The 17,120-nt window shown below is 39.4% G+C and overlaps 2 protein-coding genes across 2 annotated transcripts; both read right to left on the reverse strand.

The window, feature by feature from the left end:
* Nucleotides 1-7,085: 7,085 nt before the first annotated feature.
* On the reverse strand, nt 7,086-10,557 carry LOC139106167 (uncharacterized). Its single transcript, XM_070662728.1, has 4 exons — nt 10,463-10,557; nt 8,065-8,132; nt 7,613-7,815; nt 7,086-7,538 (listed from the first exon to the last, which is right to left on the reverse strand). Exons 1-4 carry the CDS (start codon nt 10,555-10,557, stop codon nt 7,086-7,088), a joined length of 819 nt encoding a protein of 272 aa, XP_070518829.1.
* A 468-nt stretch (nt 10,558-11,025) lies between these two features.
* On the reverse strand, nt 11,026-12,964 carry LOC139106127 (uncharacterized). Its single transcript, XM_070662673.1, has one exon. It carries the CDS (start codon nt 12,960-12,962, stop codon nt 12,189-12,191), a length of 774 nt encoding a protein of 257 aa, XP_070518774.1. The 5' UTR covers nt 12,963-12,964; the 3' UTR covers nt 11,026-12,188.
* Nucleotides 12,965-17,120: the final 4,156 nt, after the last annotated feature.

A 17,120-nucleotide genomic window follows, 5' to 3' on the forward strand; every position in this document is an offset into this window, starting at 1 on the left:
TCCTTTTTACCAGATATAAAAACTAAAAAACGAAACAAACTTGCACCTGCAAACGTAAATGCTTTATGCGTGTTTAAGTCAGCATTAAAAGCGAGAAAGGAAACCGCTCTAAATATTAACATCAATGAAGAGCATTTATCTTTAATGTCAACAGACAAATTATATTCTACATGTCATAAAAAACAAGAAAGTCATCTAACATTATATACTGCAGATGATTGTGACATGGCTGGTCCTTCCACGTCTACAATGCTATAAATAATTTATTTATGAAAAAAAGAAGTTTAATAATTATCAATTCAATATTAAGTTTGTCGGACACTTTGCGTGTTGGACAGTTTATTTATTATTAATTTAAAATTAAATTTGTAGGACACTTTGCGTGTTGGACAGTTTATTTATTATCAATTTGAAATTAAATTTGTCGGATACTTTGCGTATTGGACAGTTTCGTCGGACACTTTGTGTGTTGGACAGTTTTTTTTTTATTAATTCAATATTAAGTTTGTCGGACACTTTGCGTGTTGAACAGTTTATTTATTAACAATTTAATATTAAGTTTGTCGGACACTTTGCGTGTTGGACAATTCAGAAATGTGGTATGATATGGCTACTGACGAAGGTCCACGTTAAAAAACCTAACGCACTGTAAGTGGCACCTCCTGGGTAGTGCGGAAGACCACATCATATTCTAACATACAGCCTGTAAAAAAACATGCATCTTGGTGCCCGCGATTCACGCGGCTCGCACGATGCGAGCACTCGTCTTAGTCACCGTAACTCGAAGGCTACGACTCGTCGCCTACGAATCGTAGCTGCCTCGGTGCGACGAAGACGGAACATATATATATCTGTCCTCTTCTAAAAGCCGAGCGAAGCGCGCTCACCGATAGGACGCCGGCGTGTGTGCGTGATCCCCCACTCCAGCAACATAGATGTTGCTCGGAGCTAAAATTCCCATCACTGCTTCTCAGTAATATTAACTTCGATTCCACCTTTTTCATAACCTTTTTCAAGAATCTAGAGGATCGCCTCACCAACTCTTTTACTCGTATTATTAACCAAATTTCTGCCTCCTCTCCTCATTCTATCTCTATCGTGGATAATCTTCAATTAAAAGGTTCCACGTCAATTCCATCTCATCCTTCTAATGTCTAATACAACAAAAAATAATATGAAAAATAAGAATATCAACACTTCCATTATTCAATGGAACTGTAGAGGCTTTTCCAACAAAGATCCGGAAATTAGATGGCTTGCTCTTCAACATCATATTATACTTCTTCAGGAAACACTTTTATCCCCCAATAAAAAATTATCCATTAATGGGTTTAACATTATTAGAAAAGATATTACTATTCCTGGAGAAAGTGGTATATGTATTGCAATTAAATCCAATATTAAATTTTCTCCTTTAGATCTATCTCACATTAAAGATCCGTCAATCGAAATTCTTGGAATCACCATTCCCTTCCAAGATGATTTTATTATAATCATTAACATATATAGACATCCGGGAGCCATCACATCAAACTCTACTATGACTAAAATTTTTCAATTATCTCACTTAGCTAAATATGTTCTTATATTAGGTGACTTCAATGCTCATCATCAAGCATGGTCATGTTCAAAAACTGACGGCTTTGGAGGAAAACTCCTTTCCTTTATTGAAGACTTTGATTTACACATACTTAATGATAGCAATCCTACTAGACTTTCTTATCCCCACGATTGTTTTTCTATTATTGACCTCTCACTATCCTCGCTTAATTTAGTCCCCTTTTGTTCATCTTATACTATGTCAGACCCGTTGAGCAGTGATTATTATCCGGTTGTTACAACCATATGTCTTAAAATCAACGTTAACAAAAAATTTGTTTACAAATTTAGCATGAAACCTGAAGAAATTACTCTTCTATCTGACAATTTAGCCGCAAACTCAACACAACTCGAATCGGTTTATTCAGAAAGTTCTCTTAAAGAATATGATAAATTTATTAGCATTATTAAAAATCATATTATTAATATTATCAATCTTAGGGAAAATCCACCTAAAACGTTCATCACTAAAGAAGTTAACTTTAAATCTAATGCCGCGCCTTGGTGGAATGATATCTGCTCTCAAGCTACTAAAAAGCGAAAATTTGCGTTAAACACCTTCAAACAAAACCCATCTTTAGATAATTTAAATATGTACAAAAAAGAGAATCTCTCATGTCGAAGAACTTTATTTAAACAAAAGAAACAGGGATGGAGGTCATTTTGCAATTCCTTTGACAGCAAAACTCCTACTCCATACATTTGGAAACTTATCAAATCCTTCAGAAAAAAAGACGTTAACTCTAACAATTTTTCCTCTTCTTTATCTCAATCAAATTCAGAAGAAGCATTCAATGCAGCACTGAATAAACTTTGCCCTTCTTACTGTGCATCTCCTCCCTTTCAATCTCTTGGTGCTTCTCTTAATGATGACGAAAATAGCAGCAACATAATTCATTCTTTTCTTGATAACCCCCTCTCTCTTAATGAATTAAACATGGCCATTTCTAGCTCCAAAAAATCGTCCTCCCCGGCTTTGGATCAAATAGATAATGCCATAATTCAAGCACTTCCGGACGAGTGGCGTGTTGCTCTCCTCCGATTATACAACCGCTTTCTAAATGAAAATAAACTCCCCCCTTCATGGTCTGATTCTTTAGTCATCTTTATACCAAAACCTGGATCTGTAGGGTTTCGTCCTATCTCCTTAACGTCATGTTTACTAAAAATTATGGAAAAATGCATTTACTATAGGCTTAAATGGTTAATTAAATCACAAAATATAATCCCTTCCAATCAATTTGGTTTTCGTCCCTTTAGATCTTGCAATGATAATCTTGTTACATTTACCAATTATATTAGAAAAGGTTTTATGTTAGATTCTTACACGGTAGCTGCTTTCCTTGACATAGCCGGTGCACTCGATAACGTAATTCCTCAAATTCTAATTTCCGACCTTTTCCATCTCGGCATACCGGCCAAAACTCGTCACTTTATTAATAATTCCATTAATTTTAAAAATATCTTTTTTGTAAAAGACGGCTCTCTTGTCGGTTCATATCAATCTCATAAAGGTACCCCCCAAGGATCCATTTTAAGTCCTACCCTTTTCAATATTTACCTAAAGGATATTAATAATTATCTTGCTCCGAATGTGCGACTTTTACAATATGCCGATGACATAGTTATACAGGGTGTCCGGTTCGTTTTGTCATTCCGGAAATTTTGGGGTAGACAAGAATATTTTAAGACGAAAAGTCCTAGACAATTATGCAAAATTTGTAACCGTTGATTTTATAAAAATTATTATGTCTTGGCGAATGAACGCTAAGAAATCTATGGGCTGGGCGCGGCGATGGCATTGTTTCGTTTTCTGCAGAAAGTAGCCGAGTCGAATAATACTGATTGGGGTTCGGCGAGCGGGTTCGGCGAATGAGCTCTAAGCAACTTAGGGGCCGGCTGCGGCCGCGGCGGCGACGGTGTTTTTAAAGATATAATCTGAGTCAACTCAGAAAGAAACAATCACGTATTGAAGTCTTTGCGGCAAAGATGAAACGAATGCGCTCGCGATTATATAATACCGTGCCGACAAACAATTAAATGTTTCCGCGCTTCCGAAAGCACGATATTAACATTAACATATTATGCTGTGTGACGTCTCGGCTTATGGATTTAGGGATTTCTAGGGAAATAGTGAAAAAGACCAGAGCGTCGATATTTAATTCTCCACTCTAGGTATCCTAGGGTCTAGGTTGGAGTTGCTCTTCTTTAGTTTAAGGGGCAATCTGCATGCACCGATTATACCCCGGGATGGCAAGAGCCGTTTCTGCCTTATCGTAGGAAGTTACAAGAATAGATCTTTTTTATCTTAGCTTTTATTCTCTTTAGGTGTACAATTGCTAATAATTTTATTAAATAGTCGGTCTATAGTTTTGGGAGGATTTTCGCCCAGAACTTCCACTTCAGTGTCGGAAGTGGTAAGGTCTATAGTCTCGATTATTCGGGGAGGGCGGTGGACAGTAATAAAATGGCCCTTTTGAATGGTAAGTATTCTAGGGCCTCTGGGCTTCGATGGCCCAGGCTGCGGGTCTTTCGAGGCGGTCTTTTCGGGTGCCCCGAACGAGCTGGGAGGGGGAGAACTTGAAGGATGGTTGGCGGCCTCCTTCTCTGCGGCGATGAGATCCCTCAAACGCCGATAAATCTCCGCCCTTTCGCGCCTTTTCTTTCCGCCTCTATATTTTTTCCTTCATACCATCTAGAATCATAATGCGTAAATGCAGACGATTTTCATCGAGCTTGCACTATTAAGCAAATGATTTTATGGGATAAGAAAGGAAAATTGTGATGCGGAAGGTATGCCTATTGTCTTTGAATTGCATGAATCGCAGACGACCGTTCAGATCGTGGTGCGGCTATGCGTCAAAACACTAATTAAGCACATTACTCGCAGACAATTGGAGAGAAGGGAAATTGTAATGCAGAAGTGTGCAGATCGAGGTGGAGTTGCACGTATTTGCAGACAATCCTTCAGATCGTAATGCAATTGTGCATCTGCGTTTCGATTATGCACATGCTTGCAAACGATTTTAAGGAAAGGTGGAATCGTGGTATATTGAGATACAGACGATTGTAAGGAGAAGGAAATTTAATTGCGAAATGCCAGGATTCGTATTTGAGATGGCGAGTACTGCAGACGACTCTTTGGTCGTGATACACTGTTCGCAGCGAAAATCGAACCTGCACTGTTGAGCAATTAATGATTGAAATAGGAAAGGCTTGATTTGCGAAAAGTTAAGATTTATTAATTAAGATGGCGAGTAATTGCAGACAACCCTCAGGTCGTGATGCACATTTCGCAGCGAAACAACAAATCTATACTATTAAGCAAATATTGAGGAATGGGAGGGATCCGATTTGCAAAATGCGAGAATTTGTATTTTGAGATGGCGAGTACTGCAGACAACCCTCAGGTCGTAATGCAAGCTTCGCAGCGGAAAAACAAATCTGCACTTTTGAGCAATCGGTTTGATAATTTATTAGGAAACAAAGATATGGTTTAATACAGAGGAGGAAGAGAAGAACGACTTAGCGGCCAATATTAACTTTTACGCTTTAATCGTTCTCTTTAAGCCCCTAAGGCTTGTAGATGTACCAATAATTAGTTACATCGATTTTTCTTAATATTAAGAGGATCGAATTTAGAAATGGGAAGAATTATTTCAAAATTTAATCAACTTACTTTGAGTTTATTAAAAAGAAGACACGGCGCCTTTACAAGTCGGTTGGTTGGTCCAGACAAATGCAGCGTGATTATGTTACAGCGGCTTCGTGACCCTCGGGTAGCTTCCGCAATTACACACGTTCGTTGATTTTTAAAAAAGACTGAACGCTCGCTCGGGCCGCGGGCCCGCTTATATAGGTCTAGCATCCCTTGCATTAGACGACAGGGAAGGGGGCCTTTTGCGTCTTAGATTTTTCGGTATGACGCAGCTAGCGGCGGAGAAATCGTATGGAATTTTTCGTACATGTACTGTTTATTAATTTGGGGGGTTTCGGTCCCCCTAGCGCTGATAGCGGTGCGATTGAAACCTGTAGCTCTGAATGTTATTGTTAGATATCGCGAAACTATGCGTTCCTAGAATTGGCGACTGATCTAATGCCGTGCGAAAGTTTATTCTCACGCGATTTAAGTTTTAAGCATTCAGAGTCACAGATAAATCTTGCGGGTGTATTAAAATAATTATTTATAAAAATTATGCGGGTACATATGAGAGTAAACACGTTAATATTCTTAATTTCAATTTTGCGAAAAGAAAAAGATATATGCGCTCATATGTACGTGCACTTACAATGGACGAGATATAATTGTGACAAGTAATTTTAATAATAATTATCGGCGCGCTTATGATTATCGCAATGCTGCGCCTGTGGAATGGCAGCGCGGCTGACAAGCATGGTTGCCAGTTAGCCATTCGGAAGGCGCTGAATACATGTACTGGGGTGCTCTCAGATGGTAACATAGGCGGTCTCTTTTCTTAAAAGTAATTTTAGTACTTAAATAAAATATCCTTAAATAGGATCGTTCGGTATCACTAAAAGTATTAAATTTGGTAAACTCTAAGAAAAGGTGGTAGTGCTGGCGAAAGTGATACAGATTTAATATTACAAAATTCAGTAAACGATTGTTACTTTCTACAATCATTAAATTATTAAATTATTGAATTTTGTTTATTCCACGTGTTCTTAGAGTTTTAACAATGGAATTTTCCTTTGGTGTTCAATAGTCAGCCAGAGACATCGGTTTAGCCGTAATGTTTATCATATGTCAGCAGATAGAGCGTGGCGCCTCCATTTTGTGTATCTCATAAATTAAGCAATTAGGGACCGCGTGTGCGACTCGAGGATCCGATATCTTGGGCTGTTTATTGTTTGCGCTCTTGGCTTTTGGCGCCTTCTTGGCTGGCTCTTGTTCAAAGGAAAAAATACTTATTCTAATAATCTATAATTATTTGGCAGAACGCATTGCATTTTATCAATTTAATAGAACAAGTTTTTCGAAAGCGCGAGAGTATACGGCGGTATAAGAAAATGAGTTGCGCACGGCTCATGAATTGTTAATATGTGGAAAAAATTATATATTAATGTAATCAAGTTCTTTTAAATTGACATTATGCGTAAATATTTTTAGAATGTCGCTGTACGTTCTGTTTTATCATTAACATATTGGATATTGTTCTTAAAGTCTACCATAGATTATTTCTTACAGAGAGGGACCGTCTATCCAAAAGACCAGGTTGAGAATCTTCACTCTCATGTTATTGGTCGAATCGATTATACTAGGATCTAGGAACTTTATTTAGTGGAAATTTTAATTTCGGACGTCACAGCTGTTTTTAGGATTTCAGATATCAAATAAAACGTATTTTTAATATTAGGAAATTATTAATATTAAGATGTGCTATCATTTCCTCACTACCTAGCGGTAGATAGCATAGTGCGTTTTTTTTATCGTGGTATCCTCGGTAGGCCTAATCCACTGTCATTGTTTAATTTAAAAATTGTTCAAAGTGTCCTCCTCTTTGTTGCACGCAGAGTCGGGCCCTTCGAACAACGTCTTGCGTCGCTTGATGGACCATATGCGGCGTAATGGTAGCGAAGGCCGCAACGATGGCCTCGCGTACCTCGTTTATAGTGCCGTTTCGCTGAGGCTCGACTAAGTTTTTTATGTGTCCCCATAAAAAATAGTCCAGCGGAGTCAAATCTGGCGATCGTGGTGGCCAAATAATTGGACCACCACGACCGATCCACCTGTCGCGAAAGCGTGCGTCTAAAAGTCGGCGTAGTCCTCGACTCCAATGAGCCGGTGCCCCGTCGTGCTGGTAAATCATGTTTCTCCTTGTTGTCAGCGGAATATTTTCAAGAAGACCAGGGAGCTCGGTGTCCAAAAAATATTCATAAAATTCGCCGGTTAAACGTGGCGGAAGAAAATATGGACCAATCTAATACAAATAAAAAAAAATTTTTGTTACAGAGTATTTAATAAAATAATTGTTTTTTTTCTGTTTGTACTTGCCACATGATTATCGATGAGTCCCGCCCATACATTTATGGACCATCGATATTGAAAAGCTCCCTGTCTAATAGCATGAGGATTTTTATCCGACCAGTAAAGGCGGTTCCTTAAATTAATTACGCCGTTTGGCGTAAACGTCGACTCGTCAGTCCAGAGGATAGAGTCTGGAAAAGATGCGTCTCTCCTGCTCTGTGCGAGAAACCCTGCAGTACGAACATTTTTTGATAATTATTATTCCCTCAAATTATCACGAATATAACAGTTAATAAAAATACCTTTACAGAAATAGAACCGTAGATCGTTTATCACACTATTTACACTCAGTATTGTTTTGTTTTGAAAGTCATTTTCAGTATCCTTTATTATTATCAATTGTTAAAAAATATTGTAAATATTGTCGATAATGTATTATACATAAATTTGACAAAAGATAAAATGTTTAGTCTGTTTACGATCTTTGTAACTTAAACTGGCTTTTTCGACATCTGTCAATTTATCAGGTAAGTAACAAGTGTTGAACCTATTTTATTTAATTACTTATTAAACTATATATTAAATTTAAATGCCTAAGCGTTTACTGAGTGTAAATTTGTGTGTCAAACGAAAGGATGCCTCGCTATTATTCCTCGGAAGAATTGACGGAAATGATAATAGCGTATGGACAAGCCGGCGAAAACGCGAATCGTGCTGCCGAAATTTACGCCGAACAATTTCCCGGGCGTGCACATTACCCGTGTAATCGTACAATTTTACGGGTTGTACAAAGATTACGGCAAACAAGGTGTTTTGTGCATAACATAAATAATGCACCTGCACGTGTTCCGGTTGAAAATCAAGAACGAATACTTCATTTATTCGAAGATCAGCCGGACATGAGTATTCGTCGCGCGTCGTATCAACTAAACTTGTCGAGATACAGGATACACCATACTCTTCGGCAAAATGCGTTGCACCCGTTTCATTACCAGCGTGTGCAACAACTTTTACCGAGAGATTTCAAACCACGGGTGTATTTCTGTGAAGGTATTTTTATTAACTGTTATATTTGTGATAATTTGAGGGAATAATAATTATCAAAAAATGTTCGTACTGCAGGGTTCCTCGCACAGAGCAGGAGAGACGCATCTTTTCCAGACTCTATCCTCTGGACTGACGAGTCGACGTTTACGCCAAACGGCGTAATTAATTTAAGGAACCGCCTTTACTGGTCGGATGAAAATCCACATGTTATTAGACAGGGAGCTTTTCAATATCGATGGTCCATAAATGTATGGGCGGGACTCATCAATAATCATGTGGCAAGTACAAACGGAAAAAAACAATTATTTTATTAAATACTCTGTAACAAAAATTTTTTTTTATTTGTATTAGATTGGTCCATATTTTCTTCCGCCACGTTTAACCGGCGAATTTTATGAATATTTTTTGGACACCGAGCTCCCTGGTCTTCTTGAAAATATTCCGCTGACAACAAGGAGAAACATGATTTACCAGCACGACGGGGCACCGGCTCATTGGAGTCGAGGACTACGCCGACTTTTAGACGCACGCTTTCGCGACAGGTGGATCGGTCGTGGTGGTCCAATTATTTGGCCACCACGATCGCCAGATTTGACTCCGCTGGACTATTTTTTATGGGGACACATAAAAAACTTAGTCGAGCCTCAGCGAAACGAGGCGCGATCGTTGCGGCCTTCGCTACCATTACGCCGCATATGGTCCATCAAGCGACGCAAGACGTTGTTCGAAGGGCCCGACTCTGCGTGCAACAAAGAGGAGGACACTTTGAACAATTTTTAAATTAAACAATGACAGTGGATTAGGCCTACCGGGGATACCACGATAAAAAAAACGCACTATGCTATCTACCGCTAGGTAGTGAGGAAATGATAGCACATCTTAATATTAATAATTTCCTAATATTAAAAATACGTTTTATTTGATGTCTGAAATCCTAAAGACAGCATAATATGTTAATGTTAATATCGTGCTTTCGGAAGCGCGGAAACATTTAATTGTTTGTCGGCACGGTATTATATAATCGCGAGCGCATTCATTTCATCTTTGCCGCAAAGACTTCAATACGTGATTGTTTTTTTCTGAGTTGACTCAGATTATATCTTTAAAAACACCGTCGCCGCCGCGGCCGCGGCCGGCCCCTAAGTTGCTTAGAGCTCATTCGCCGAACCCGCTCGCCAATCAGTATTATTCGACTTGGCTACTTTCTGCAGAAAACGAAACAATGCCATCGCCGCGCCCAGCCCATAGATTTCTTAGCGTTCATTCGCCGAGACATAATAATTTTTATAAAATCAACGGTTACGAATTTTGCATAATTGTATAGGACTTTTCGTCTTAAAATATTCTGGTCTACTCCATAATTTCGGGAGTGACAAAACGAACCGGACACCCTGTATAATAGAAAGTACTAATTAGATTTCTTGTTTTTTTGTTCTATTTATAAGTTGTAATAAATATTTTTGTGTCATATTATTTGCTTATTACTACATTGCATATTAAAAAAGAATAATGCATTTTAAAGTATAATTTTATTGTAATACTTTGCGACACAACCACTAGCTCAGTTTAAATTGCGATCAACTTTATTAACTGAAAAATGCATTATTTCTTTAAGTATTCCAATAAAAAGAAAACTTAATGTTAATAAATTTTTTAATTGCACATGAATCTTTGAACAGCAATGTAGTAATTAGCAATGTTTTCCCACCTCCTCTTCCCAAGCGACTCAGAATGTCATTAAAATATATAAAAATGTGTCACAATTATTACTTTGTTATACAAAATTATTTCTTTTTCTGAGTCGCTTTCTGTTGTGCTTCGATAATGTACTGCGGTTCCCGAATTGGCATATTTCTTGCCGTTCTACTATCTACTATTTCAGGAACCAAACAGTCTTCGTAAAATCTTGTAAGCTGTGGCAACATTTTGGTTTCCCAAAAAATGTCATCACGCTAGACAAACGTGTACTTCAATCCATGGGGTGTCCACACAGCAAAGATGCAACAGTCTCTTTGCGTTATGTGGAGTTGTCCCTGTATTTGGAAGTAGTAAGCGTGTCTTTCATTCATTTTATTTCCATCATTTTTGTCAAATATTTTATCTATATTTGAAATTTTGTTTAAAATTGCATCGGAGGGAGACATTTCCCGTGCCACATATGGACATTTAATTTCTACAACGGTATCGTCTCCAATAATGCCGTCAGGCGATGCCGCAAGATACGGAATATCTTTATCTATAAACATTCCGCATTCAGTAATGTCTACTCCTAGCTTCGTTTGCAATTGCTTTCGTGCAATCATCTCTTTTTCTTTACCCCATTCAATAGCCGCATTGGTTAATTGAGGAGGATAAAGAATTGCTTTAACGAGATTTTTGCACGAAGTGGTCTCTCTTCTGCTACAAACTTTTCCAAAGTTTGATGCAGTAAGAAGATTTCGCCGTACTATGTGCCACTCCGGATTTTCATGCTGACCCCGTGTGGCACATTCTAATACCTCGCGTTCGCGTTGCTGTTCTATTAACATTTCGTTATGACTACGTTTTAATTGTTCGTACATCTCATTATCTATGTCTGGTCGTTCCACATCAGGACCATAATTTTTATCTGTAGAACATGTAGTAGTATAATGTTTAGATGTACGAACAGAAATACCTAATTCTTTAGCTGTTTGCATACGTTGCTGATATTTTTTTTTTTTAACAATAAGTTTTTGTTCAAGTACTTTAGCTTGAGTGGGTGGTTCTGTACCCATTACATTACAAACCGCGTTCACAGCTTGCGAAGTATTAAACTGTATTGCTGATACTTTAACGCGACTTTCGTAAGAACCTTTTCGTGCAAAATGAATACGTTTTCCACCAATAAGTTTACTAATAATTCCATTGCAACTTTCCACGGAATTACTAGTAAACTGATATAATAAACTATCAGCATTTTCGATTGTACGTTTCATCGCAATTTCAATTTTTGAAAGTAACCCAGCCTTTTGCAATTGAGGTATAAGATTTTCCTCACCTTCTTTTCTTTCTCCCGTACAGAAATATTGTAACGAAAAGCAATCTTTGTGCTTACCAAATACATGGCTGGGTATATTTCGTAAATCTTTTATTAATCCTGAGAGTTTATGCTGTCGTGATCCCTCACTATTGCGACGAAACGTAACAGCTTTTACAACAGCGTTACGAATTTTCATAACGCTATTCGTAACTATTTATTCAATTTTGCGACATTTCTACTACCGGTGCTTCCCGCTTCACGTATCTTATTACACAGATTGCGCAGAAGATGATTCGTGCATTCAATCTTCTGCACAACAGTGTCTGGATACGGTGGGAAATCTCTTAATTTTTTTAATACATTACTGTCGCCATCACCAATATATTTACTATAAATAAGTCCATGCATTTCCATGCTATTTCGAAAGCCTTCGAGGATTATGTCGCTTTCCATACTAGTGGAGCTCTGATTCTGCCCCCAGTTTTTAAAACATCTGTGTTCCTTTGCTGCTGTATTAATTTTGGCAGCTCTAGCACAAATAACGCAATATTTGTTTCAAATGCCTACAAATAATATTTTTCCCGTATAATATCCCATAATAACCGCAGCTCCGGATGGAGAATCATAACCACCACTGCGGTAGGATCTCTTCATCCAGGAGCCATCTGTTACTACGGGTATGTGCGGAATGTCATTTATTAAATCTCCTCTTTCAATTGCCAATCGTTTTTCCTCTAAACCTGCTACACGCATTTCTTCGTCGACGGCAATTGCGAAGGCTTCCAAAATTTTCTCATGATATTTAATATAAGTTTTGTTATTCATACATGGAACATCCACAGCAGCAAGAAGCTCTTCAAGCTGCGTGTGACCGGTTCCTGTCAAAATGGTACCGCACACGGCACCTTTATTGACATCCAATATGTTGTCGTCTGTCGGTTCACTCCAAAAACTATCTTTGAAGTGACACATTCGACATTCAACAAAATATTGGGTTTTGAGACCGTGACGTTTTGTTTTTGTAATACAAAGATCAATAAGACGACATTCGTTGATCCAGTGACAGGACAGTCTTTGCAATTCAGCAAAAACATGCCCAAAATTAACGATACCTCGTCCATTAATCTCTATAGAATTTAAACGATTAACGTCGATGTTCTCGTCTGTATAAAGAGCGATATCATCTACATTTTCATTTTCATTACTTTCAATATTTTCTACATTGTCTACATTTTTAACAATTTCTACTTCTACATTTTCTAAATTATTTTGACATGCATTATTAATCAGCTTTTCAGATGAAACATTAGAAATTGATCCTAATGACATCGCATCATCGTCTATTTCCATATTATTTTCATCTGTTGCACCGGGGCCGGTGCACGGGGTCCGTCCTTCGGGATCCGTGAGGGAGGGCGAAATGATTTGTTTTAAATAAAAAAAGATTAGAGTTTTATTCAATTACACTGTTGTACTTGTCTATCTCCCTATGGTTCCCTCTCGTTGGTTCGGCGCACGTACTCGCGTTGTCACGCGTCCTCGGCTCCGCGAGGTCTCCTCTTACTTGGCACGCGACCGAACTTTCGTTATCACCGCTCTCAGTTTACGGTACGGACTATAATGCGACTGCCCGTCCGTGACGGGCCGCGGTTATTTAATAGTGACGCAGGGCCTTGGCCTCCTCGGGTTGCAATGCCGAACTTCGGTAGTTCGGCGAATGCAACCTCAGCGATTTCGGCAATAAGTTCTCGCACGTGCTTCTTTTATTATTTAATTTCTTAAGGAGGTTGCTGATCTTGCATCCTCCGAGGTTATTTAATTACGAGAGACTTATTCCGAAATGCTCTGCGTCATGTATCGTGTTGTAACGGGGTTTGGGTTACAACATCCCTCCCCTAGGGGAAGAAAGGTTGAGTGTGTTTATACACCTCAATCTTTTCTTCCTTACAATATGTTTTCTTATTCTACTTACAATTGTATCACCGTCGGTCGTGGTGTTTTTACACTCGGCGTTTCTTTCTTTTTTCTTCTTTTTATTTCGTTGGGTAGGATTATTTGTTCGGTTACTTTATTCTTTTTCTTTTTGTACAATTTTACTATTACTATTGCTAGTACTGAGTTCATTAGTCTTTGGAACGTTGCGGGGGCGTTTTTTAGCCCGAACGGCATTCTATTAAATTCGTAATGCCCATGTGGTGTTGAGAATGCTGTTTTGCATTTATGTTCTTCTTTCATTTGTATTTGGTGATACCCAGATGCAAGGTCTAATGTGGTAAAATATTTCGCGTTTCCTAGCTGATCTAGTATTTCGGTGATATTTGGTATTGGAAATGAATCACCTATTGTAATTTCGTTGATTTTTCGGAAATCTACTACTATTCTCAATTTTGCTTTTCCTGACGCGTCTACTTTCTTTGGTACTACCAGTATAGGCGCGTTCCATTGGCTGCTACTCTGGCGAATTATGTCTTCTTTCAACATTTTGTCTATTTGTCTATTTACTTCTTCTTTGTGTTTTTCTGGTAGTCTATACGGGCGACTATTTATTGGCGGATTTTCGTTTGGTGTATTTACCTCGTGTTTGACAGCTGCTGTGTATGTTAGTGCGTCCCCTTCTAAATAAAATATGTCACAGTAATGTAGGCATATTTTTTCGAGTTCCCTCTTTTCTTCTTTGTTTAGATGATTCGTTCTTAGCTGCTTCATTAGTTTTTCGCTGCGCTCCTGTATCGTTTCGTTGTCGGTTCTTTTATTCAGCGTCAGCACTTTTGCGGAGTTGATGGTTCTCAGTTCTTCTATCTCCACTTGTGGTGTATGTATTTCCATCGGTTCCTCTGTCATGTTGAGCACACTTACTGGGCACTCGTTATCTTTTGGTGCTACCAGGCAGTTTCCTATGAATACTCCTGGTTTTGTTTCTTCCGCATTAATTACTCCTACTTGATTCTGACTTGTAATTGCTCGGAGTATTGTTTCGCTGCGTGGGGGTAGTATATATTTTTCGTACGGATGTAATTTAAATTTTACTCCGTCTATTACTATCTGCTCTTTTCCGTGCAGGCAAGATGCTCGTTGTTTTGTCAGGAAATCTATCCCTAGTATTCCTTCGTACTCGATCGGGAAATCGTCTCTTACTACGTACATTTTCTGTTTTACATTTTTCCTGCCTATTTTAATTGTTGCTCTTATTTTTCCTATCGTATTGATTTTATGTCCTGTGACACCCGTTAATGCCATTTTTTCTTCTATTATCGGTGTGTCTTCCTTTAAATTTCCTACTTTTATTAGTGTGATTGTTGCTCCTGAATCCACCAATAAATTTAATCTTCCCTTTTTTGCTTGTTCGACGTCTAGCGTGATGAGTTTTAATCCGTTGCTCACTTCTTTCGTCGCTATATTCGCAACTTGATACTCTCTTGCCGCTCTTATCACTCTTGGTCTCTGTCTTTCTTCTTCGCTCTCGCTTCCGCTTTCTTTGCTTCGGCTGGTTTCTTTTCTATTCCTACTTGTGCGAGCTATGTTTATCGCGGGTGATTGTCTTGTGCGTATTGTTTGTCTGTTGTCTTTTCTTTGCCATCGCGTGTCTGGTCTTCCGTTCATTGACCAGCATTCGTCTCGAGTGTGTCCTGGCTTTCTGCAGTGTGTGCAGAATTTTTCTGTGTTATTGATCCTCGCACGTGTTTCGGCTCGCGGCAAGTTGAATCCGTTTATGTGTTTGCTGCTTCGGCATTCGCGTGCTATATGCCCTGCTTTCCCGCATTTGTTGCATGTAATGCTTGATGATCGCGGTTTTTCGTGCGTTTCGTTTGTTCGCGTTTTCTCATATGTGCCTTTATATTTCGTTATTCTTATTTTTTCTTCTTCCACTGCGCCTTCTATCGCGTCTTTTAACGTCTCGAAATGTTGCGAGCGGACCATTGTTTTAATGTCGTCTGTTAGTCCCATGTGGAAATAATGTAACGCTTGTCGCTGTATTAATTTTAAAACCGTCCGTTTCTGTTCGCTGGTCATTTCTTCTTCATCCGTCATCGCTTCGTATAATTCCATCGCGGTTTTTTGTACGCGTAGTCCGTATGTAGTCGCACTTTCTCCGTATTTTTGTTTCAACGAGCTCATTTCTGTTTGTAAACGCGAAGTCCCCTTTTTCTCAAATACGTTTTTCGAATTCTTTTAGGAATTGGTCAAACGTCGTGATGTCTCTTGCGTCGAAATCTAATAGCGCGGCGCCTTTCAATTTCGTGCAGAGTACTGCTTCTAACAGCGTTTCGGTATCTTCGCGTGCGACATGTCTCGCGGCGTACGCGCATGCCTTTAAAAATTCTTTCGTTTGAGCATGATTTGTTCCGTCTACCGTCGGAATCATTGCTCGTGCGTCCTTAAGTTTAAATGTAGATATCGGCTCTGTCGGTCTATTTTGTACTTCTCCGTGCGGGCGTTCGTTTCCTTCGATGAGTTCTTGATTTCCCCGCGTTTCTCGGTTTTCGTTTGGTCGACGTTCGAGGCGAACAATTCGGGAATTCATTTCCCGCAAGTTTTCGAGTACTTGTTCTAATAATCGTTCTTGTCGTTGTGTCGGGTGTGGCGTCGCGGTATGTAACTCTCGCAACGCGTTTACCTCTCTGTCGATGAGTATCTCCGGTACTCCCCCAACCGCTCCGTCCAGCAATGAGTAATTGTGTGTCATTTTTTCGCGGGTAGTGTTTAAATTGTTTGCGAAAATTTCCGCGGGATCAAACACGCTACTATCGTATGACGTTAACGAGAATTCTCCCCTGTCCGAAATACCGCTAATGTCGCTCGGGGTGTCTGCGAGTATTTGATTATGTGTACGGCGCGCAATATTTCCGTCTCCGCGGTTTAATAACGCGTCGTCTATTTCGCCAAAATCAAATTCGCGCGGCGTGATAACATTCACTGATTCCTCGCTTTCTGTCGCGGGATCGTCTTCGTATTCTAACACGCGGCGTACCCTGTTCCTAATGTCGTTTAATGCGTTTATGGCGACTCGTAATGGTCGCACAGGTGTCGGCTGTAACGCTCGTCTAGCCGCTTGGCTGTGTAGCCACGAATTGTTTGCAACGCGGCGTTGTAATTCTAATTCGCTATCCGACATGGGTCGGTCGGTTACAAAATTTTTCGGACTTACATTAACGCTGTGATTCGCATGCTTGATCTGCTTTGCTGCTGGCTGCTATACTGCTCTCCTTGTCGTACTGCTTGGCTGCGATGTTGCTTTCCTCGTTGTACTGCTTGGCCGTTATGTTGCTTCCTCGTCGCACTGCTTGGCTGCTATGTAGTTTTCCTCGTCGCACTGCTTGGCCGCTATGCTGCTTTCCTCGTCGCACTGCCTGGCCGCTATGCTGCTTTCCTCGTCGCACTGTCTGGCCGCTTCTTCCTTCCTTTCTTTTATCACGGTTTCAGGTACTGAGTCTACTGCTGACTCAATACTTTTTTCACTGTTGTGTCCGTCTCGTCTCGTCAATAATT

Source organism: Cardiocondyla obscurior, linkage group LG10, assembly GCF_019399895.1.
Source record: "Cardiocondyla obscurior isolate alpha-2009 linkage group LG10, Cobs3.1, whole genome shotgun sequence".
In the NCBI taxonomy this organism is placed as follows: domain Eukaryota; kingdom Metazoa; phylum Arthropoda; class Insecta; order Hymenoptera; family Formicidae; genus Cardiocondyla; species Cardiocondyla obscurior.